The sequence below is a fragment of the Ranitomeya variabilis genome, chromosome 4 (assembly GCF_051348905.1).
Source record: "Ranitomeya variabilis isolate aRanVar5 chromosome 4, aRanVar5.hap1, whole genome shotgun sequence".
NCBI classification, from domain to species: Eukaryota; Metazoa; Chordata; class Amphibia; order Anura; family Dendrobatidae; genus Ranitomeya; species Ranitomeya variabilis.
Genome location: NC_135235.1, coordinates 725,828,399 through 725,852,917, shown reverse-complemented (window position 1 = coordinate 725,852,917; position 24,519 = coordinate 725,828,399). Strand labels below are relative to the sequence as shown.

At 48.0% G+C, this 24,519-nt stretch overlaps 1 protein-coding gene and 1 long non-coding RNA gene across 2 annotated transcripts in view; one reads left to right on the top strand and one right to left on the bottom strand.

Annotated features, from left to right (window-relative positions):
- LOC143768245 (uncharacterized) overlaps window positions 1-24,519 on the top strand; it is a 524,156-nt gene that overhangs the window by 279,437 nt on the left and 220,200 nt on the right. Inside the window, exon 2 of the mRNA XM_077256939.1 lies at window positions 18,234-18,357. Coding sequence (XP_077113054.1) covers window positions 18,234-18,357 — 124 coding nt within the window. The remainder of the gene's footprint in view (window positions 1-18,233; window positions 18,358-24,519) is intronic.
- LOC143769342 (uncharacterized) lies at window positions 12,675-17,113 on the bottom strand. The gene is made up of 2 exons (XR_013214359.1): window positions 17,017-17,113; window positions 12,675-13,015 (listed from the first exon to the last, which is right to left on the bottom strand). It is a non-coding gene; the product is annotated as an uncharacterized LOC143769342 (long non-coding RNA).

The window sequence follows — 24,519 nt, the reverse complement described above, 5'->3', positions numbered from 1 at the left end:
GCAGCATTGCATGGGGCAAAAGTTTCTATGGAGCATCTCATGGGGCCATTATTAACATTTGTGCAGCATTATATGGGGCATATTTTAATATGGAGCATCTTATGGGGCGTATTTTGTATGGAGCATCTTATGGGGCCATCATGGACTGTATGGAGCATTATATGGGGCTCCTAATTCAATATGGATATTCAAAAACACTTAGCCTACTGATGTCTCAATTAATTTTACTTTTATTGGTATCTATTTTTATTTTTGAAATTTACCGGTAGCTGCTGCATTTTCCACCCTAGGGTTATACTCGAGTCCATAAGTTTTCCCAGTTTTTTGTGGAAAAATTAGGGGGGTCGGCTTATACTCGGGTCGGCTTATACTCGAGTACATACGGTATGTCCCTAAGCCAATGTGCATAATGTAAATAAATTCTTATACTCACCTACAGGGCGATTCGGTGTTATGTTTGGCTCTGGTCTTCATCCGGCGCAGTCCTTCCCGTGGATGATGTGTTCTACATCATCCACACAACCTCCCTCATCACGCTTCTGTGCAGGAACACTTCTCTGCCGAGCACAAAGCAAAGTACTGCAAAGGGCAGAAAGAAGTGCGCTTGCACAGGAGCGCGATGGAAGACACCGTGTGGATGACATAGGACGCGTCATCGACTCAAAGAAAGAAGGATGGTGATAGAAGAGAAGGCACCGGATTAAGACTAGCCCATTGGGATGGGGCTAGGCAAGTCTAATATGCCACTATCTTAAGGGCATACAGATAGTGGTTGTGCTTTACAAAATGCTGTATATAAGGGTATACAGGCAGTGGGCCTACTATATATACACAGCAGTCTAGAATGCTGTATATAAGGGCATATAGATGGTGGTCGTACTTTATATGATGGGGGGGGGCGGGACAGAGACAATGATTGAATAACCTGTAGTAAGTAAACGGCTATAGTGCAAGAAAATATAGGGTACTTAGTTAACACGTTTTTTTGATTAAAAAAAATTGCAAAAGCAATCCCACCACTTTATGGTGAACCTAATTGGGACAGTCCCAACTAATATTAAAAACCTTAATATACACTGCTCAAAAATATAAAGGGAACACTAAAATCCCACATCCTAGATATCACTGAATGAAATATTTCAGTTGTAAATCTTTATTCATTACATAGTTGAATGTGTTGAGAACAATAAAACCTAAAAAAGAACAATGTAAATCACAACTAAAGCACGGAGGTCTGGAGTTGGAATGATGCTCAAAATCAAAGTGGGAAATGAAGTTATAGGCTGATCCAACTTCAGTGGAAATGCCTCAAGACAAGGAAATGATGCTCAGTAGTGTGTGTGGCCTCCACGTGCGTGTATTGTTTTCTCCCTACAATGCCTGGTCATGCTCTTAATGAGGCGGTGGATGTCATCCTGAGGGATGTCCTCTCAGACCTGGAATAAAGCATCCGCCAACTCCTGGCCAGTCTGTGGTGCAACGTGACATTGGTGGATGGAGCAAGACATGTTATGATCCTAATGGCAGAGGATCTCAGGAGTACCAGCTAAGTCTGCAAACACAAAAAACCAGCTCATAGGGAAGTGGTAACTTGGCTGACCGTATACCCTAATCCTAGCACAACAACTAGCAGCAGCCGGGGAACGTACCTACGTTGGTTCTAGACGTCTCGCGCCAGCCGGAGAACTAACTAACCCTTTCAGAGAAAATAAGACCTCTCTTGCCTCAAGGGAAAAGACCCCAAAGTTATAATACAAGCCCCCAACAAATAATAACGGTGAGGTAAGAAGAAATGACAAACGTAAGAATGAACTAGATTTAGCAAAGAGAGGCCCACTGACTAATAGCAGAAAATAGAAAGATGACTTATACGGTCAGCAAAAACCCTACAAAATATCCACGCTGAATATCCAAGAACCCCCGCACCGACTAACGGTGTGGGGGGAGAATAACAGCCCCCTTGAGCTTCCAGCAAAATCAGGAATCACATTTTAAACAAAGCTGGAACAAAATAAGGGAAATTCAAATGCATAAAAATAAGAAAGCAGGACTTAGCTTATCTTGCAAAATCAGGAGACAGGAGAAAACAGACATGGTCTGATAACAACGAATCCAGGCACAATACAGAGTATCCAGGAAGTTTATATAGTCACACCCAAGGCCAAACGAACCAGGTGGGTGCCAACCTGGGGAAAGACACTCCAAGTGCCATACCGCTAATGACCACAAGAGGGAGCCAAGAAATAAGTTCACAACAAAGACTTGTCCCAGATGTGTGCGATAGGATACAGGGCTAGTGGATGGGCAGGCCAGTCCTTAGCATCAATGCCTTCATCTTGCAGGAACTGCTGACATGCTCCAGCCACATGAGGTCTGGCATTGTCATGCATCAGAAGGAACCCAGGGACCAGTGCACCAGCATAAGGTCTCACAAGGGGTCGGAGGATCTCATCTCGGTACTTAATGACAGTCAGGCTACCTCTGGCGAGCACATGGAGGGCTGTGCGGCCCTCCAAAGAAATGCCACCCCACACCATTACTGACCCTCTGCCAAACCGGTCATGCTGAAGGATGCAGGCAGATCTCTCTCCACAGTGTCTCCAGACTCTGTCACGTCTGTCACATGTGCTCAGTGTGAACCTGCTTTCATCTGTGAAGAGCACAGGGCGCCGGTAGTGAATATGCCAATCCTGGTGCTCTGTGGCAAATGTGAAGCGTCCTGCACAGTGTTGGGCTGTGAGCACAACTCCCATCTGTGGTCGTGGGGCACTCAGATCATCCTCATGGAGTCGGTTTCTAACCGTTTGTGCAGACACATGCACATTTGTGGCCTGCAGGAGGTCATTTTGCGGGGCTCTGGCAGTGTTCCTCCTTGCACAAAGGCTGAGGTAGCAGTCCTGCTGCTGGGTTGTTGCCCTCCTACAGCCCCCTCCATGTCTCCATGTAAATAGTATATACCTGCTGTATGTCATCTCCTCCTGTATATACCTATGTGTCATCTCCTCCTGTATATACCTGTAGGTCATCTCTTCTGTATATACTATATACCTGTATGTCATCTCCTCCTATATATAGTATATGCCTGTATGTCATCTCCTGTATATAGTATATACCTGTATGTCATCGCCCCTGTATATAGTATATATCTGCTGTCATCTCCTCTATATACCTATGTGTCATCTCCTCTTTTATATAGTATGTACCTGTATGTCATCTGCTCCTGTATATAGTGTATACCTGTATGTCATCTCCTCCTGTATATAGTGTATACCTGTGTGTCATCATATACACATACACACACACACACAGTACAGACCAAATGTTTGGACACACCTCATTTAAAGATTTTTCTGTATTTTCATGACTATGAAAATTGTACATTCACACTGAAGGCATCAAAACTATGTGAAATTTTATACTTAACAAAAAAAGTGTAAGACAACTGAAAATATGTCTTATATTCTAGGTTTTTCAAAGTTGCCACCTTTCGCTTTGATGGCTGCTTTGCACACTCTTGATGAGCTTCAAGAGGTAGTCACCGGGAATGGTCTTCCAACAATCTTGAAGGAGTTCCCAGAGATGCTTAGAACTTGTTGGCCCTTTTGCCTTCACTCTGCGGTCCAGCTCACCCCAAACCATCTCGATTGGGTTCAGGTCTGGTGACTGTGGAGGCCAGGTCATCTGGCAAAGCACCCCATCACTCTCCTTCTTGGTCAAATAGCCCTTACACAGTCTGGAGGTGTGTTTGGGGTCATTGTCCTGTTGAAAAATAAATGATGGTCCAACTGAAAGCAAACTGGATGAAATAGCATGTCGCTGCAAGATGTTGTGATAGCCATGCTGGTTCAGCAAACCTTCAATTTTGAATAAATCCCCAACAGTGTCACCAGCAAAGCACCCCCATACCATCACACCTCCTCCATGCTTCATGGTGGGAGCCAGGCATGTAGAGTCCATCCGTTCACCTTTTCTGCGTCGCACAAAGACACGGTGGTTGGAACCAAAGATCTCAAATTTGGACTGCTCAGACTAAAGCACAGATTTCCACTGGTCTAATGTCCATTCCTTGTGTTATTTAGCCCAAACAAGTCTCTTCTGCTTGTTGCCTGTCCTTAGCAGTGGTTTCCTAGCAGCTATTTTACCATGAAGGCCTGCTGCACAAAGTCTCCTCTTAACAGTTGTTGTAGAGATGTGTTTCCGCTGCTAGAACTCTGTGTGGCATTGACCTGGTCTCTAATCTGAGCTGCTGTTAACCTGCGATTTCTGAGGCTGGTGACTCGGATAAACTTATCCTCAGAAGAAGAGGTGACTCTTGGTCTTCCTTTCCTGGGGCGGTCCTCATGTGAGCCAGTTTCTTTGTAGCGCTTTGTGGTTTTTGCCACTGCACTTGGGGGGACACTTTCAAAGTTTTCCCAATTTTTCGGACCGACTGACCTTCATTTCTTAAAGTAATGATGGCCACTCATTTTCTTTACTTAGAATTTGTATTACGGCAAGAAAAAAAAGCAGCTAACAGTCTATTCAGTAGGACTATCGGCTGTGTATCCACCAGACTTCTGCACAACACAACTGATGGTCCCAACCCCATTTATAAGGCAAGAAATCCCACTTATTAAACCTGACAAGGCACACCTGTGAAGTGAAAACCATTCCCGGTGATTACCTCTTGCAGCTCATCAAGAGAATGCCAAGAGTGTCGAAAGCAGTCATCAAATCAAATGGTGACTACTTTGAAGCACCTAGAATATAAGATATAATTTCATTTGTTTCACTCTTTTTTTTTTGTTAAGTATATAATTCCACGTGTTAATTCATAGTTTTGATGCCTTCAGTGTGAATGTACAATTTTCAGTCATGAAAATACAGAAAAATCTTTATATGAGGTGTGTCCAAACTTTTGGTCTGTAGTGTATCTCTTTAGATTTTATATACACCTATACTGTGTGTATATAGCTATTCTATTGTAACATGTCAGTGTGATTTTACTGTACACTGCACCTGAATTGTCGGCCTTTCAAAGGACACCGTTGCGTATTTCTCGCAAGTCACACTGATGGCCCGTGTGGTGCGAGTTTTTCTTGCACAAATAGACTTTCATTGGCGAGTCTCGGCTGATATACAGTGCAAATCACAGCATACTGCAATTTCACTCGCCCATATAATACGGCCATGATAAAAAAAAATAAAAAAAAGTGATGGGAGATTAACATTGGTCCGAGTGCTATGCGATTTTTTTTTTTTCTCGCATAGCACTCGTCCGTATTCCTCTCTAGTGTGACTCCGGCCTTAAAGGGAAAATCATTCAAAATTTCTATTTTATCGGTCGTCCATGACAGCACTACGGAGAGAGGGGATCCGCCCTTCAGGAACAGGAAACCTACAGATACATAAGGGCGGCACCTCTCCCACGCATCAGTTGGTTTCCTGTTCCTGGAGGACAGGATTCCCTGCAGATACGACTTCGTTTCTCCTATCAATACCCAGGCCGGCTGTCCGACCCAGGTAGCGAGGGGGTCTCCTACCTCGGGCAGTGCGGGTCCCTGGAAGCGCCACGGTGGGTCCGGGTAGGGCTCCACGACAGTGAGCGGTGCAGTGTGGAGCGACGTCCGGAGGAGGTCCATCCCCAGTGGTCAGCAGGTGAGTATGTCCCCCCCCGGGGTCCGCTCTCCCCCCTGGGCCTCGGTCTTCCCCAATCTGATCCCCGTCGGTGCGGCGCGGCGTCCTGTGTGCTCCTTCCGATTCGGGACCGGAGCTGGGGGTCGGACGCCGGCCTCTGCCGCGGTCGCCGCTGGGCTGCGGCTGCGGAAGCGGCGGTGGCGTAGCGGGGGGGGCGGCTGAGTGGTCCGGCGGCACCGTTCCCCGACTTCCGGGCACGTTTCTGAGCGTTCTGCCCGAAACCGGAAGTGACGCGCAGGGGGCGGGGCCAAAACCGGAAGTCAAACGCCGGCCGTTTTTTTTTCTAAAAACGCCGCTGTCCTGCATGCGGTGGGGGCGGGGGGGGGGGGCGTTTGGGTGCAGGGGGGGGTGGAGCAGTCACTTGCAAGTCGGGGGGGTGGATTTGGCCACACACCTGCACTGATTCCGGATCCGGGGGAAGGGCTATTTATAGCCAAACAGAATGCTGCAGCACTGCTTGTGAGCCCACCTGCAGCTATGGATGAGCCGGAAGCTGCCGTCGGTCTGCTGGAGCAGGAGCAGGACAGATCCTCGGAGAAGTCCCATGCCAACCCCCAGCTGAAGACCCGCGGACGCAGTAACCAGACCAGTCGCAGATCTAAACAGAAGGATCTGGACCGACCCCCCAGTAATCCGGTACCTACCGCTACTGCCTGGGTAAGAGATCTTCGTGAATGTACCCTGATGCAGTCTTTTCCTATGTTTATTTCCGTAGGGGAAAAAAAGCGCTGGTAAAACAAAAAACAAGGAGTGCGCGCTATGCGCTTGCCCTTTGCCAGACGCCTACCCTAAGAGACTTTGTCAGTCGTGTGTACGGCAGACGGTAGGAAATAAATTGATGGGGACTCTGATAGCGGTAGCGCCAGATAAATTACATAGCCTTTTTCTCCGCTCCCATAGGTGGCGGAAGAGTCTCCTGATTTCACGTCAAACCTTAGGGAGATTATCAGGAAGGAGGTGAAAGATTCCCTGAAATCCCTGTCCCGGGAGCCTTCCAAAAGAAGAAGGGAGCCTAGCGCCTCAGATTCGGATTCGTCCGCTGGCCCTAGTAGGGAGAATGAGTCAGACGCCTCTGTCTCCTCAGCGTCCTCTTCAGAAGAGGAGTCTAACCGGTTCTGTTTCCCATTGGACCAAATGGACAAACTAATTAAATCAGTTAGATCCACCATGGGGGTGGCTGATGAAAGGCCAGAACTCTCTACACAGGACCTAATGTTTGGCGGTCTAGACCCTAAAAAACGTAGGTCTTTTCCGCTCAATGACAAGGTCCAGAACCTCATCAAAAGGGAATGGAAAAAACCAGAGAAGAAAGGCTCTTTTCCACCTGCCTTTAAACGCAGATATACCTTTGAGGACCCCATGGTGAATACATGGGATAAGGTGCCGAAATTGGATGCAGCGGTGTCTAAGGCGTCTAAAAAATCATCTATCCCCTTCGACGACATGGCTTCCCTAAAGGATCCTCTCGATAAGAAGGTTGACTCATTCCTTAAAGGGACATGGGAGATGTCGGCGGGTGCCCTGAGACCTGCTGTAGCCGCGACATGTGCAGCCAGATCAATGATGGTCTGGCTGGATCAGCTAGGGTCTAAGTTGGAAGGCGGTGTTTCCAGAGATTCTATGTTAAAATTCCTGCCAACAATTCAGAATGCCGCTGCCTTTCTCGCAGACGCATCTGCGGATTCGGCAAGAATGGCGGCTAGGGCGGCCGGACTATCAAATGCAGCACGCAGGGCCCTATGGCTGAAATGTTGTCCGGGTGACCTTCAATCCAGATCCCGTCTGTGCTCTATCCCATGCGAAGGGGAATAACTGTTTGGTCCAGTCCTAGACGAACTGCTGGAGAAAGCTGGAGACGAGAAGAAAAAGTTTCCCAATCTACCAACTACCTCTTACAGGCGTCCCTTCGCAGGGAAGAGATTCTTTCGGAGGAGACCAGCCAGAGACCAGAGCAGATGGGATGAGAAAAAGAAGAAAGGTACTGGATTTATGTTTGGAGGTGGAGGACGTCAGGAGCCATCCCGTGAGGTCAAAAAACCACCCCAATGACTAGTCGCCCCGGTGGGAGGTAGACTATCTGCCTTCTACCCGGCCTGGTCCAAAATCTCCAGTAGTGATTGGATTTTGGGGTTAATAGCTACGGGTCTGCGGCTAGAGTTCTCTTCCATCCCTCAGAACTTCTTCAGAGTTACCCCACTCAGGTCCTCTCCAGCAGAACAGGCGGCCCTGGAAGCAGAAGTTCACGACCTGCTCAATAAGAATGTCCTGTCAGAGGTTCCGGAAGGAGAACAGGGTAGAGGATTCTACTCTCCTCTATTCCTAATAAGTAAACCTGATGGCTCCTTCAGAACAATTATTAACCTTAGGGCTCTTAATAATTTCCTGACCGTCCAATCATTTAAGATGGAAACTATTAACACCGCAATAAAGCTACTGTTTAAAAACTGCTTTATGGTAGTATTGGATTTGAAGGACGCCTATTACCATATCCCTATTTATGCAGGTCACCAACGATACCTGAGGGTGGCGGTAAGGTTGGATGGGGTAATCAGACACTTCCAGTATAGGGCCCTCCCCTTTGGTATATCGGTCGCCCCTCGAGTGTTTACCAAAGTTATGGCGGAAGTTATGGCACACCTGCATGAGTCCAATATTCTAATAATCCCCTACCTGGACGATCTCCTTATCGTAGGTAAAACGGCGGATCACTGTCTGGAACAGTTACATAAAGTGATGTCTGCTCTGGAGCGTCTGGGGTGGATGCTAAATGTTAAATAATCACGCTTACAGCCCATGACGGTGCAGCGATTTTTAGGCCTGACCCTGGATTCCCAGGTTCAGGAATGCCGTTTGCCTCTTGAGAAAATTGATCGCCTGCACCTTCAGGTGCTGAATGCCTCTAAAAACCCCACCATGTCCCTTAGAAGAGCCATGTCTCTGTTGGGCTCTCTCTCGTCCTGTATTCCAGCGGTCCGATGGGCCCAGTATCATACGAGGATACTTCAGGGCGAGGTGCTGTTACAACAAAAAAGGTTGGGGGGATGTCTGGAGAGCCTGATGACCCTATCCGAAGACGCTATTATGTCCCTCGGATGGTGGCTAGACCAAGAGAACCTGTCCACAGGGGTCCCCTGGGAATATAATGTAACTCGTATAGTCACCTCGGACGCTAGCCCTTCTGGGTGGGGGGCTCACATGGGGGATACGTTGGTCCAGGGGCTTTGGGATCGGGATCAGATAGAAATGTCTTCCAACCTAAAGGAGTTAACAGCTGTGGAACAGGCAGTTAAATCACTCCTTGTCTATCTACAGGGCCACCACGTGCGGGTATTCTCGGACAATCGGGTCGCCGTGGCGTACATAAATCACCAAGGCGGAACTCGTTCCAAATCCCTAATGTGCGTAGCAGATCGTCTATTCCATCTAGCAGAGCAACATCTTCTCTCATTGACGGCTCTTCACATAAGAGGGGCAGAAAACACTACGGCGGATTTCTTAAGCCGCAACACATTGAGGCAGGGAGAGTGGTCCCTGAACGACTCCATCTTCAACCTCATCGTGGAAAGATGGGGTCAACCAGAGGTAGACCTGTTTGCCACAAAAGAAAACAGGAAAGTGGCACAATTCTGCTCTCTCAACCCCAGAGAAAATCCTCTGTCAGTAGACGCCCTCCTCATAGACTGGAACTTCAGGCTAGCCTACGCCTTTCCTCCCCTGTCTCTACTTCCTTTGGTGGTGAGGAAAATCAGGAAGGACAAAGCCACAGTAATAATAATTGCCCCCTTCTGGCCCAGAAGGACGTGGTTTCCATGCCTGAGGGCTATGTCGATATCCGACCCATGGGTCTTGCCAGACATCCCGGATCTCCTATCCCAGGGCCCAGTCTACCATCCTCGGGCGGTTGGCCTTCATCTGACGGCGTGGATTTTGAGCGGGCGCTGTTAAAGGATAGGGGGTTCTCTCCGGGCCTCATTAACACTCTGCTGAAGAGCAGAAAAATAATTACCACAAAGATTTATGTTAGGATCTGGAAGAAGTTCCTTCAAAACTCGGGGGTAATAGCTGGTCAGTCAATACCAATAGACCAAATTTTAGAATTCTTACAGAAGGGGTTGGATATGGGGTTATCCCCAAATACACTTAAAGTGCAGGTATCAGCCTTAGGGGCCCTCTTTGGCTGCAACATTGCTGAGAATCACTGGGTCAGCAGATTCATCAGAGCGACAAAACGGTCTAGGCCAATGGTGAAGAATAGGGTCATGCCATGGGACCTGAACCTAGTCCTCTCAGCCATGACAGAGGCTCCATTTGAGCCAATTGCATCAGCCTCTATTAAAAATTTATCCCTTAAAGTAGCCTTCCTGGTGGCCCTAACATCGGCGCGTAGGATAGGCGACATCCAAGCATTATCCAGGGTTCCCCCTTACATGCAGCTTAGGGATGATAGAGTGATACTATCCCCTGATCCAGCATATCTTCCTAAAGTAGTGTCCAGGTTCCACAGAACACAGGAAATAGTTCTTCCATCTTTCCTCCCCAATCCTACTAACGATAAGGAAAGGAAGCCACACACTTTAGATGTAAAAAGATGCATCCTGGAATATCTGGCAGTAACTGATCCCTGGAAGATAGATAACGCCCTATTCGTGTCCTATCAGGGTAGTAGGAAGGGTCACAGGGCATCAAAATCTACTTTAGCTAGATGGATCAGGGAGGCTATCTCGCTGGCATACATCTCAAAGGGCAAGCCGGCGCCTGAAGGTCTGAAAGCGCATTCCACTAGAGCTATGGCGGCCTCGTGGGCGGAAAGATTGGAGGTGTCGATCGACCAAATTTGTAAGGCTGCTACTTGGTCTTCCCCACACACATTCTATAACCATTATAGATTGAACTTGGGTGCCTCTTCTGACCTCTCTTTTGGTGTAAGGGTGCTGCAAGCTGTAGTCCCTCCCTAGTTAGTTACTCTCTGTAATTCTCTCCGTAGTGCTGTCATGGACGACTGATAAAGTCTTAGTTACTCACCGGTTAACGGTGTTTTTCGGAGTCCATGACAGCACCTGTACATACCCTCCCGTCTTCTTAAGTTCTGGGTGTACACCTCTTCCTTTATTTATATAATTCACGGGTAGTGAATAGTTAGATATTGTATCATTGTTTATTATGTATGCTATTAACCTTGGTGGTCCTCTTGTGCTCTGTAAACCAACTGATGCGTGGGAGAGGTGCCGCCCTTATGTATCTGTAGGTTTCCTGTTCCTGAAGGGCGGATCCCCTCTCTCCGTAGTGCTGTCATGGACTCCGAAAAACACCGTTAACCGGTGAGTAACTAAGACTTTTTAAAATATGTAAAATTTCAGATTTTTTACAAAATAAAGGAAAACATATCAACCCAAGTTTACCATTATCATAAAGTCTAATCTGTCACGAAAAAAAAAAATTAATCTCAAAATCAATGGGATGTTGAAGCATTCCAGAGTTATTACTATATAAAATGACACTGGTCAGATTTTAAAAAATGGCCCCGCCACTAAGGCCTGTCCCACACGTCCAGATAATTCCGGTACCGGAGTTATCCGTGTCAGTGAGCTCACGTGGCTCATCAGTGTGGCACACGTGCGGCAAAAGTGTGCCGCCCGGGTACCACACGGACCGTGCAGGAGACAGCGCTAGAGTTAAGCGCTGTCCCCAGCGTGGTGCTGAAGCCTCCATTCATCCCTTCTCTCCAGCAGCGTTCGCTGGTGAGAAGGAATGAAAAATCTTTTTTTTTTTTGTGTTTAAAATAAACTTCCCGGCAACCTCCCCCCTCCCACCCCGTGTCTCTCGACGGATGCGACGTGTGGCAATCCATCCCAATGCGTCGCTAATAAAAGTCTATGAAGAAAAAACGCATCCTGGGGGCAACTTTGCAGGATGCGTTTTTTCTCCAAAACAACGCATTGAGACGTGCGTAACATGACGCTAATGTGAAGGTAGCCTTAACGGAGGAAGAAGGCTGCCATCCGCAGCCCTGCCGAACGCTGGTGTGAAACCAGCCTAAGGCTGTTATTATAGCACCTTACAATGTGTTACACAGATACATCATGGGCTTGTCCTGCCCTACGCATGAAATGAAAGGCTAAAATACAATGTGGAGACTTAATCAGAGCAGTGTTTTATTTGCATTCAGAACTGGTTTAAGAGGAACATATTACCATTTCCCACAGAAATCTCAGACTTTTACTTATAGAAATACTGGATAAATGTAATTTTAACATTAGATATAGAAACATTTCTAATTTTATAAAACTGCATTTTTTTGCATTGAATAACTTTATGCCTTTGCTTGTTTCTTTTTATGTATTTCTAAAGTATTGTAAAACTGTAATATGCTGTTGGTGAATGCGGGCCGGACTGTCGGTTTGGTATGTGGCTTTGTTCCCCCCAGGCATGGCTCCGGTGTCTGAGGTTTCGGTGTCCCGGACCAGAGATCATAATACCGGCCTTGAATAGTGAAGGACACGGCAGCCGACCCTGAGAAACATCCAAGGTGGGAATGCCCCATCATGTCAAAGAGAGTCAGCTAGATACAGGCCTAGCAGACCAGTGCTGGTGGGTTCATGGATGCCAGGAGGGGGCTGGCCTAAAGGAAGGTCTCGTCTTTTCCTGGCGGGTCGGAGAGTTGTCCCGTCGTTTTTGTGAACAGAACATTTCCAAAAGAACCAAAATTGAACAGCAGATCTCTTGGGAGGCAGACTTTAGTCCTCTGTTGCAGAAGCGAAGTACTCAAACTGATAGGCGCAGAGTAGGACGCACTAGAAAAGTTGGCGTGCATGATTGTTCAGGGCACTGGCAGTGTGGACCGGCCACCAGAGAAGGCCTAGACCGAAGCCTGGATATTTTAAGAGCAGGGTCACAGGAGCCTCTGGAAAACATGGAGGCTGCATGAGTAGGAAGGTTTCCCCAGGAGACGTCCATATTGCTCAGGGGCAAACTAGGACATATTTGTCCTGTCCTTTCCATTTTATTTATTTATTTTTTTTAAAGTAGCCCCCTCACTGCCTGGTAGGATATACCTGTCCTGAAGATCACAAATCATTCTTCGCAGACCGATGATGAAGATGGGCATGGAATATCCTGGACGCAGACTTTTCGGCGGCTGGCACATAACGGATTCGTCTTCCCTCCCTACCCTATCTGGCTCTGGGGGGCGAGAGGGTAGGGGCATTCGTGGCATGGACCGTCCTCTGGGGAACCACAAACACTCTTGATGTGTTAGGGCCTTGCCTCATATGATAAGGTAGTGACAATTCTAGGTGGGAGATTAGAGTGACAATTCCACTGTCGCCCTCAAAAGCCGTATCTGAAAAAAATATTTAAAAGAAAAAGGAAAATAGTTAATAAAAAAAAACCCAAAACCTAAGTCAGAAACTGGGCTGGGCGGTCCAGACCCATGTCTGCCTCCTACTGACATTAAGCTAAAACGGATAAGCTTCATGCCAGTTGGTGGTGTAGCCTACTCTACAGGGAAATACCAAAATTTTTTTTTTTGCATAGCATAAACAGCATACACCCGTGTTTTTTTTGCGTATCCCAATGAAGCATTAGCCCCCCCCCCACATCAACCAGAGGGCCACACAGCATAACCTCGCTCCCCCAGTCAGAAACCTCCACCTCACATTAACCAGCGGGCAACACAGCATAACCTCGCTCCCCCAGTCAGAAACCTCTACCTCACATTAACCAGCGGACCCCACAGGATAAATTCAAAGCCCACCAGACATTCCCTCCCCTCAAGCGTAAATCCAAATCTGACGCCCCCTGCCCCAACCATAAATCCAATCAAGACACCCCCCCATCGGATGCCACCCCAGCTTAACCCCCCAGCATAAACCCCACCCGACGTCCAACCCCCACAAACCCCCACCGGATGTCCAACCCCCACCGGACGTCCAACCCCCACCGGACGTCCAACCCCCACCGGACGTCCATCGGAAGCGGACCCCCACACAAACCCCCATCAGAAGCAGACCCCCGCACAAACCCCCATCGGAGGCGGACTCCCCGCACCCAGCACAAACCCCCATCAGACGTGGAATAAAACCCCCATCAGACGTGGAACCCCCCACCCAGCACAAACCCCCATCAGACGTCCAACCCCCCCCATCAGACGTCCAACCCCCCAACCAGACGTCCAACCCCCCAACCAGACGTCCAACCCCCCCACCAGACGTCCAACCCCCCATCAGACGTCCAACCCCCACAAACCTCCATCAGACGTCCAACCCCCATCTGACGCGGACCCCCCCACCCAGCACACACCCCCTTCGGATGTCCACCCCCACCCAGTCTAAACCCTCATAACCCCCCCAAACCCAACCCATAAGCAGGTCGCCCCCCAATAAAAGGGATCCCCTAGTAAGCAGGTCACCCCCCAATAAAAGGGATCCATCCGTAAGCAGCAGGTCGTCCCCAAATCCCACCACGGAATCCTCCCAAATAGCCAGCAGCAGGTCGCCTCCCCACATTCCACGACGAGCAGGTCATCTCCCCACATTCCACGACAAGCAGGTCGCCTCCCCACATTCCACGACAAGCAGGTCGCCTCCCCACATTCCACGTCAAGCAGGTCGCCTCCCCACATTCTACGACAAGCAGGTCGCCTCCCCACATTCCACGACAAGCAGGTCGCCTCCCCACATTCCACGACAAGCAGGTCGCCTCCCCACATTCCACAACAAGCAGGTCGCCTCCCCACATTCCACGACAAGCAGGTCGCCTCCCCACAAGCAGGTCGCCCTCAAATCTCACCACAGGGGTCCCCCCAATAGCCTGCAGCAGGTCACCCCCCACATGCAGGTCGCCTCCCCACATCCCACCACAAGAAGGTCACCCCCACATCGCACCACAGTGGTCCCCCAATAGCTTGCAGCAGGTCTCTCCCCCCCCCCACAAGCAGGTCGCCCCCCACATCCCACCACAAGGGTCCCCCCCAATAGACAGCAGGCCACACCCTCCCAAAACCCGACCACAAGCGTCCCCCCAATAGCCAGCAGCAGGTCGCTGTCATGAATCCCAATGGCTAGGGATAGCACTGGACAAGCAAAGTACAAATAAATAACGGACAAGCTCTAGGGTGATGGAACCTGGGCTGACCGCTGCCCTACGCCTGACAAACGCAACTAGAGATAGCCAGGGAGCGTGCCTACATTGGTTCTAGACGCCACGCACCAGCCTAAGAGCTAACTAGCACTGCAGAGAAAATAAAGACCTCACTTGCCTCCAGAGGAATGAACCCCAAAAGGTATAGTTGCCCCCCACATGTATTGACGGTGAAATGAGAGGAAGGCACACACATAGAGATGATATATAGGTTTAGCAAATTGAGGCCCGCTGTAACTAGAAAGCAGAATGATACAAAAGGGGTCTGAGCGGTCAGCAAAAAACCCTAATCAAAAAACCATCCTGAGATTACAAGAACCCATGTGCCAACTCATGGCACATGGGGAGAACCTCAGTCCACCAGAGCTACCAGCTAGCATAGAGACATAATTAGCAAGCTGGACAAAAAACCAAACAACTGAAAATCAGCACTTAGCTTATCCTGAAAGATCTGGGAGCAGGTAGTCAGGAACCAAACTGAGCACATCTGAATACATTGATAGTCGGCAAGGGAATGACAGAAAGGCCAGGCTAAATAGGAAACACCCAGCCTCTGATGGACAGGTGGAAACCAGAGACCGCAACCCACCAAAGTCACCCAGTACCAGCCGTAACCACCAGAGGGAGCCCACAAACAGAATCCACAACAGGTCGCCCACTAAAAGGGGTCCTGCCACAAGCAGGTCGCCTCCCCAAACCCAACCATAAGCAGGTCACCCTCACTAAAAGGGGTCCCCCGCAAGCAGGTCACCCCCAAATCACACCACAGGGGTCCCACCGTAGGGGTCACCCCAATAGCCAGTAGCAGGTCTACCACCCCAACATAGGTCACCCCATAAGCAGCAGGTCACCCCCAAATCCCACCACAGGGGTCCCCCCAATTGCCAGCAGCAGGTCACCCCCCCACAAGCAGGTTGCCCCCCACTAAAATGGGTCACCCACAATAGCATGCAGCAGGTCGCCCCCCCCACAAGCAGGCCAGGGGTCTCCCAATAGCCTACAGCAGGTCGCCCCCCAAACAAAAAGCAGGTCGCCTACCACAGGGGTCCACAACAGCCAGCAGCAGTCCCCCCCACACACAAAATCCCACAATAGCCAGCAGCAGCAGGTCCCCCCAAAATCCCACCACATGAGTCTCCCACAAAAGCCAGCAGCAGCAGGCCCCCCAAAATCCCACCACAGCGGTCCCCCACAATAGCCAGCATCAGGTGCCCCCAAAATCCCACCAAAAAGGTCACCCGCAACAGCCAGTAGCAGCCCCCCACCAAAATTCCACCACAGGGGTTCCCCCCCAAAATCCCACCACAGGGGTCCCCCACAACAGCCAGCTGCAGCAGTCCCCCCAAAAAATCCCACCACAGGGGTCCGCCACAACAGCCAGCAGCAGGTGCCCCCCCAAAATCCCACCGCAGCGGGTCCCCCACAACAGCCAGCAGCAGGTGCCCCCCAAAATCCCACCGCAGCGGTCCCCCACAACAGCCAGCTGCAGCAGTCCCCCCAAAAAATCCCACCACAGAGGGTCCCCCACAACAGCCATCAGCAGGTGCCCCCCCATAATCCCACCGCAGCGGGTCCCCCACAACAGCCAGCAGCAGGTGCCCCCCAAAATCCCACCACAGGGGTCCCCCACAACAGCCAGCAGCAGGTGCCCCCCCAAAAATCCCACCGCAGGGGTCCCCCACAATAGCCAGCAGCAACGGAGCCCCCCAAAATCCCACCGCAGGGGTCCCCCACAATAGCCAGCAGCAGCGGAGCCCCCAAAAATCCCACAGCAGGGGTCCCCCACAACAGCCAGCAGCAGGTCCCCCAAATCCCAACACGGGGTCCCCCACAACAGCCAGCAGCAGCAGGTGCCCCCCCCCAAATTCCATCGCAGCGGGCCCCCACAATAGCCAGCAGCAGCAGAACCCCCCCAAAATCCCACCGCAGGGGTCCCCCACAACAGCCAGCAGCAGGTGCCCCAAATCCCAACACAGGGGTTCCCCCCACAACAGCCATAAGCAGGTGCCCCCCCAAAATTCCATCGCAGCAGGCCCCCACAATAGCCAGCAGCAGCGGAGCCCCCCAAAATCCCACCGCAGGGGTCCCCCACAATAGCCAGCAGCAGCAGAGCCCCCCACACAGACAAGCAGGTCGACCACCACAGGGCCTCCCCCCAATAACGATCAGCAAGTAGCTTTTTTTCACCCTGAAACCACTAACCTCCATAGCGTCCACAAGCTGAAGCTATCATAATCCATGATGCTTTAGTTTGCCGCCTTGGTAAAAAAGAGAATACGCCCATGATGTGAACTCAGAACACGCCCCCTCCCGATTGGTCACGCCCCCGGAAATGACGTCACACCTGGAAGGAGCCCATACACTCTAGCATCTACCCTTATAAAAGCCTCACACTTCTGTGTGTGAATCAGAGCTGAGATCTAACGTGATAGAAGATTACAGTGCGGGGAAGACGGGAAACCTCCATATAGAGGCCGGTGGGGATGGAGTCAGTGACCGACTCTGGACAGATCTGTTCCTAGAGCCGCAGTAGGAGATGAAGATGTCGTCCTCATCATGAAGTCGTTATTTCTCCTGTCACGTGTAATGAATATCTCCTGCAGTATTACTAATGCCGATTCCAGGGTCGGGAAAAGAGACGAGAATTAGTGTTATGGAAGATGAGTCTATGAGGAACGTATTCAGCTGCCGACTCCGAGGGAGAAACTGCTTGTTGTCTGTGGCCGAAATATATAGGTTTTATTAGTAGATGGAAAGAAGGAAACTAAATACTGTAAAATAATAAATCTCCTCATATGTTTCCCTTATTATCTCCAGTAACTGTATTATTACACAGGATTCTTATGATGTTACATCGGCTCATCTTCTTCTCATTCAGGTCTCTACAATATCGGATCCTCTCAGTGAAGATCTTCTATATAAGAGAATTTCCTGATTTACCCATCAAGGATGGATATGGACAGAGACAAGATGGCGGAGAGGATATTACACCTCACCCTAGAGCTCCTCTTCCGGCTCACTGGAGAGGTGAGAGATTCTGATGACGTCACATTACATCATTCTTATCTATGGGAATAACAGATGGACAGAACTGGAGAGGTGAGGACTCTGGAAATGTCTGTAGTGAGATTTATTAATGTGTCTCTCCATAACCAGGATTACACAGTAGTGAAGAAGACCTCTAGTGAGCGCTGTCAGGACCCTGTGTCTGAGGGATGGGGAAGACCCCTGAGCCCAATCACGGGGCCTCCACCTCACCCCCTGATACATGAGAACATCAATGACCAGAAGATCCTAGAACTCATCTACAAAATGATTGAGCTGCTGACTGGAGAGGTGACACTGCTGGGAATGCTGGGACATTATACAGTAATGCTATGAAGGGATCGGGGGGATGACGGTATCATTGTATGTGTCAGGTTCCTATAAGGTGTCAGGATGTCGCCGTCTATTTCTCCATGGAGGAGTGGGAGTATCTAGAAGGACACAAAGATCTGTACAAGGACGTCATGATGGAGGTTCCCCAGCCCCTCACATCACCAGGTAATAGACAGGACTAAATACACACGGCCTATAATTATCTGTATGTAAAGAATGAATTCAGTCCCTGTATGTGTTTCCTCCAGATCTATCCAGTAAGAGGACGACACCAGAGAGATGTCCCCGTCCTCTTCTTCCACAGGACTGTAAACAAGAAGATCCCATTGTTCCTCAGGATCATCAGGTAGATGGAGAGAAGGTGTCATGAGATCTCCCTTAGGCCGATTTCACACTTCCGTTTATTTCCGATCCCGGAAAAAACAATACCGGAGATATCAGTGTCCGTGTCTGTAATACCTGCGGCACACGTGTGGCAACCGTGTACCGCCTCAGTATCACACAGACGGCCATCGGGGAAGAAGCGCTACTGTAAGCGCTGTTCCCCAGTGGCGGGTGCTGAAGACAGCTCTCATCGTTCTCCCCTGCTCTGCCGGCGATCTTCAGGAGCAGAAGAGAATGATGAGTTATATTAAAGTCAGAACGATGACAGCAGGTGGGGGCTTTTGGGACTCTTACTCCCATCATCCGACACATCCAATAGAGATAGAGATAAAAATACGATAGAGAATAGAGGGGAACCCACACCGGGTTTTCATTCATTTATTTTGATATATTGCAGGCGGCAGGTGATGAATAACCCTGATCATCCGCTCCTGCTGTCACTGTTCCTGACCTCCGGCAGAGCAGGGGAGAATGATGAGAGCCGTCTTCAGCACCTGCCGCCGGTAAACAGCGCTTACTGTAGCTCTTCTTCTCTGATGCGTGTCACACGGAGGACATCAATGTGTGTTCTCCATGTGGTCGTGTGCAGTACGTTTTGCCATCCGTGCTGACGGTAAAAAACGGACATGTCTAAGTGCGGGGCACACGGTCCATGGAAACACACTGACGTGCACAGACCCATTCATTTGAATGGGAGTACATGTGTACGTGTCTCCGGTACGTGTGAAAACTGTCACCTCACATACCGGAGACATGAACGTGTGAAAGAGGTTTTATGATGTTGTGGTAGTTCACTCACGTGGTGGCACACTGAGGTAGGAAAAATGGGAACACCGTCTCTTTAAATCATCGTTGATGTATTGTAAGGCAGCATAAACCAACTTGTGGGGAAAACAAACTCCGCCTTCTTGGCTAAAACAAGAACGAAACGATAAAAGAAAATAAAATGCTGCAGCACAGTCCGTATGTTGTGGGTGGCCCCCCGCTCTAGAGCAGGACAGGTTCAGTCTGTAGTCGACGAGCCACAAAGCCTCCGGAGTCCTCTCTCCAGGCTAGCTGAGCCCAGACTGCCTGTAGAGCTCGGTTATTTCACCCCAAGCCTGTAACTTCCCCATCATGTGATTGATCACATGATCACAACCTCATGCAGGTCCTGGCAGGTCTGCCGGGGGAGATAAAGTGGACCTTCTCCCACCCGCTCTGTGAAGGTCCACATAAAACCAGCCCTGTTTATGCAACTTAACCCTCACAACACGTAGTGTGCTGGAGAAAAATGCTCTGGTTTCACATCACTGACGCCGTTAAGCGCAGTGACACATATCTCCCCTCTATCACCTTACCAGTGACTGTCACAATGTGTAGACGGATGTGAAGGTCTTGTGTTCAGTGTTGCTTTATCCACCAGTATTATATGTTTTACACTTGTGTAATGAGAATGGTGGAGATGGCAGGATTAGAGCTGATCATAGATGTGACTTCTCCATCTGTCTGTGACCTTTACAATATTTGTTTCAGGGTGAAGATCTGACCCATATTAATACTACAGAGACATATGTGAGGGGTGATGAGCGGTGTAAAGAGGAGATTCCTACATATGACTACCCAGGTGAGTAGTGACCACTAATTGCAGAGAAGTCACAGATTCTTCTCAGTCTCCGGCTGTGGCTGCTTTATCGGTGGTGTAGTCCGGCCGTATCACAATCGTGTGATCACCATTTTGCCTCTAGACCACAACATTCTCCTCCACCCAAAACTGTCCAAGTGGCTTTGGGCATTGAAAGCCCTTTTCTATAGAACTTACAACCTGGAGGATCCAACTACCCCCTGAGATTAGAAGACTCTGACCGTTACCTGCCCAGATCCGTAAACTACAAAGCCAAATGACAGCGTACGTAGAATGTGCTGACAAGTTAGAAAAATATGATGAGAAAACGGAGGGTAATGATGCTGTTGGCTTCCAAAATCCCTGATGTGGGAAGGAGGAAAAAATCAGGGCTTTGAAAAGTGCTGCCAAGTGCTGAGCCATAAAGTTGGGCATCAAAACAAATGAATGTTAAAAAAAAACAACAAACTTTTCATTTTAATATTCTACCCATTTCTGATGTGAACCAGCTCCTTCCTCAGGCATATACAAATAATACATTGTGGAGGTTTTATATCCTCCAGAACGGCATCACTGATCCAATTGCTTAATTCATTAATTAAACCGCGCCTATGGTGCAGTTTTTTGTATAGAAACCTTTCTTCGTATACAAAACTATACAAATAGATGTAAAATGCATATTGGATGCACAATAAAATCCATATAAAGAGCAATATACGTACATGGAAAATCCTCCGGTTTAAGTGTGGATAGTTTAAAAATCCAATAGGATTCTCTATTCACAAGTTTTTGGGACCTATTAGACACATGTTCTGATATTTGTTCTAATATAATGAGTCTTAAACTGGTGGGATCTCGTTTATATTCTAAAACAAAATGTCTAAACAGACAGATTACACCTTTCCTAATATTCTGTCTATGGCTGGTCATCCTATTATGGATCGCTTGGGTCATTTTTAGATCCCTGATATTGGATGAATCTACCTTCTCCCCCTTCTGTGCTGCTGAATGTGCTCATATGGTCCCTACAAGACCAGGTCCAGTCTTTCTGGCCAAACCTCACTTTTATGATTGACAACAGTAAATGTGCAGTGAGGCCAAGTGTGAATTTCTGTACAATAACAGCAGAGTTTCCCTTTATCCTGATTTTACAATTTCTTATAAAATCGACTAACTTCAGACAGGATTGTGATAAACTACATAATAATTAGTGCACCTGCGCCATGATGTATCTCTAAGTTGTGCGTGGCTGATGGCTGTAATATACAGTGGGTACGGAAAGTAGCGTAGAGAAAGTATTAGCGCCCCCATTTCAGGAGAGATTACTGCACAATCTGAATTCCTTAGGATTGAAAACATAATGTAATTTATGACATGGAGTGAATCCATGAAACCAGGGCTCGAGCCATGCCAACACATCTCCCGCAGGTGTGAATAAATGTACAGTGGGTACAGAAAGGCCCGACTGGTGGAGGGCTGCAGTGATAGTTGACTTTGTGGAACTTTCTCCCATCTCCCTACTGCATCTGTGGAGCTCAGCCACACTGATCTTGGGGTTCTTCTTTACCTCTCTCACCAAGGCTCTTCTCCCACGATTGCACAATTTGGCAGACGGCCAGGTCTAGGAAGACTTGCGATGGTGCAAACTTCTTCCATTTAAAGATTATGGAGGCCACTGTGCTCTTAGGAACCTTGAGTACTGCAGAAATTCTGTTGTAACCTTGGCCAGATCTGTGCCTTGCCACAATTCTGTCTCTGAGCTCCTTGGCCAGTTCCTTTGACCTCATGATTCTCATTTGGTCTGACATGCACTGTGAGCTATGAGGTCTTATATAGACAGGTGTGTGCCTTTCCCAATCAATTCCTATCAGTTTAACCCCTTACTGACATCGGGCGTAATAGTACGCCTATGTCAGACTTCCTCCCTTTGATGTGGGCTCCGGTGGTGAGCCCACATCTTTCATCATGTTTTGAACAGCTGACGTGCCCTCAATAGCCACGGGTGGAATCGAGATCCACCCACGGCTATTAACCAGTTAAATGCCGCTGTCAAACTCTGAAGTGGCATTTAAATTTCGCTTCTGGCAATCGCAAAGGAAATACGCACACCGGTGACAACTCGTCAGGTGATCGCGGGTCACCGGTGTGGCATGACAATCTGAGGTCTCCTGGAAACCTCTATGGTTATCAGTGACAGCTTCCTGTGAGCGACACCCAGTGGTCGGCGCTCATAGCAAGTGAGTAAATCAGCTACATAGCGATGATCTGAACATCATCGCCTCTATGTAGCAGAGCCGATCGGGTTGAGGCAGCTTCTAGTCTCCTATGGAGACTATTGAAGCATGCCAAAAGTATAACAAAAAAGTTTTTAAAAATATAAAAATTCAAATCAGCCCCCTTTCGCCCATTCAAAATAAAACAATAAAAATAAAATCAAACATACACATATTTGGCGCCGCTGCGTTCAGAATCGCCTGATCTATCAATAAAAAAAAAAGGATTAATCTGATTGCTAAACGACATAGCGAGAAAAAAAGTCAAAACGCCAGAATTATGTTTTTTTGGTCGCCGCGACATTGCATTAAAATGCAATAATGGGCGATCAAAAGATCGTATCTGCACCAACATGGTATCATTAAAAACGTCAGCTCGGCGCGCAAAAAATAAGCCCTCACCCAACCCGAGATCACAAAAAATGAGACACTACGGGTATCGGAAAATGGCGCAAGTTTTATTTTTTAACAAAGTTTTTTTTTTTTTTTTTTTTTTTTCAAAACATAGATAAAAAAGAACCTAGACATGTTTAGTGTCTATGAACTCGTAATGATCCGGAGAATTATAATGGCAGGTCAGTTTAGAGAACGTAGCAAAAAAGCCAAACAAATGACAAGTGTGAGATTGCACTTTTATTTTTTAAATTTCACCGCACTTGGAATTTTTTCCCATTTTCTAGTACACAACATGGTAAAATCAATGGTGTCATTCAAAAGTACAACTCGTCCCGCAAAAACAAGTCCTCACATGGCCATGTTGATGGAAAAATAAAAAAGTTATGTCTCTGAGAAGGGGAGTGAAAAACGAAAACGCAAAACTGAAAAAGGCTTTGGGGGTTAATTAAACCCAGCTGGCCTCCAATGAAGGCGTATAACCATCTCAAGGAGGATCGCAAGGAAATGGACAGCATGTGACTTATATATGAGTGTCTGAGCAAAGGCTCTGCATACTTATGACCATGTGATATTTCAGTTTTTCTTTTATAACAAATTTTCAAAAATTTCTACATTTCTGTTTTGTTTTCAGTCAAGATGGGGCGCAGAGTGTACATTAATGAGAAAAATGAACTTTTTTGAATTTACCGAATGGCTGCAATGAAACAGAGTGAAAAATGTGAAGGGGTCTGAATACTTTCTGTACCGACTGTACATTTATTCACGCCTGCAGGAGATGTGTTGGCATGGCTCGAGCCCTGGTTTCATGGATTCACTCCACGTCATAAATTACATTATGTTTTCAATCCTAAATACCGTATATATACTCGAGTATAATTTTTTTTTTTTTTATCGCAGTAACAGCATATGGGGCAAATGACTTTATGGAGCATCTTATGGGGCCATAATCAGCATTTATGGAGCATTATATGGGGCAAATGACTGTATGGAGCATCTTATGGGGCCATAATCAGCATTTATGGAGCATTACATGGGGCAAATGTCTGTATGGAGCATCTTATGGGGCCATAATCAGCATTTGTGCAGCATTATATGGGGCATATTTTAATATGGAGCATATTATGGGGCCCATCATGAACTGTATGGAGCATTATATGGGGCTCCTGATTCAATATGGATATTAAAAAACACTTAACCTACTGATGTCTCAATTAATTTTACTTTTATTGGTATCTATTTTTATTTTTGACATTTACCCGTAGCTGCTGCATTTCCCACCCTAGGCTTATACTCGAGTCATTAAGTTTTCCCAGTTTTTTGTGGCAAAATTAGGGGTCTCGGCTTATACTCGAGTATATACGTTAATTCGGATTGTGCAGTAATCTCTCCTGAAATGGGGGCGCTAACACTTTCTCTACTCTTCTGGTCAGGACTCATAGTAGCTCCAGTAGTCCACCATAAATGAGTGCAACTCGGGTTTAGTGTTGGAGTTCTCCCCTCATACATATGTTGTTGTTGAGGATGTAACTTTTTTTTTTTTTTTTTTTGATACATGTTCATTCTGTATGATAGTTTGATTGTGGTGGGATCGGCCTGCCTCACTTATCTGAGTCTGTAACTCCCTGGTAGTGTTTAGAAAAAGGTTTCAGTTACCAAATTCCTGAGATCTAA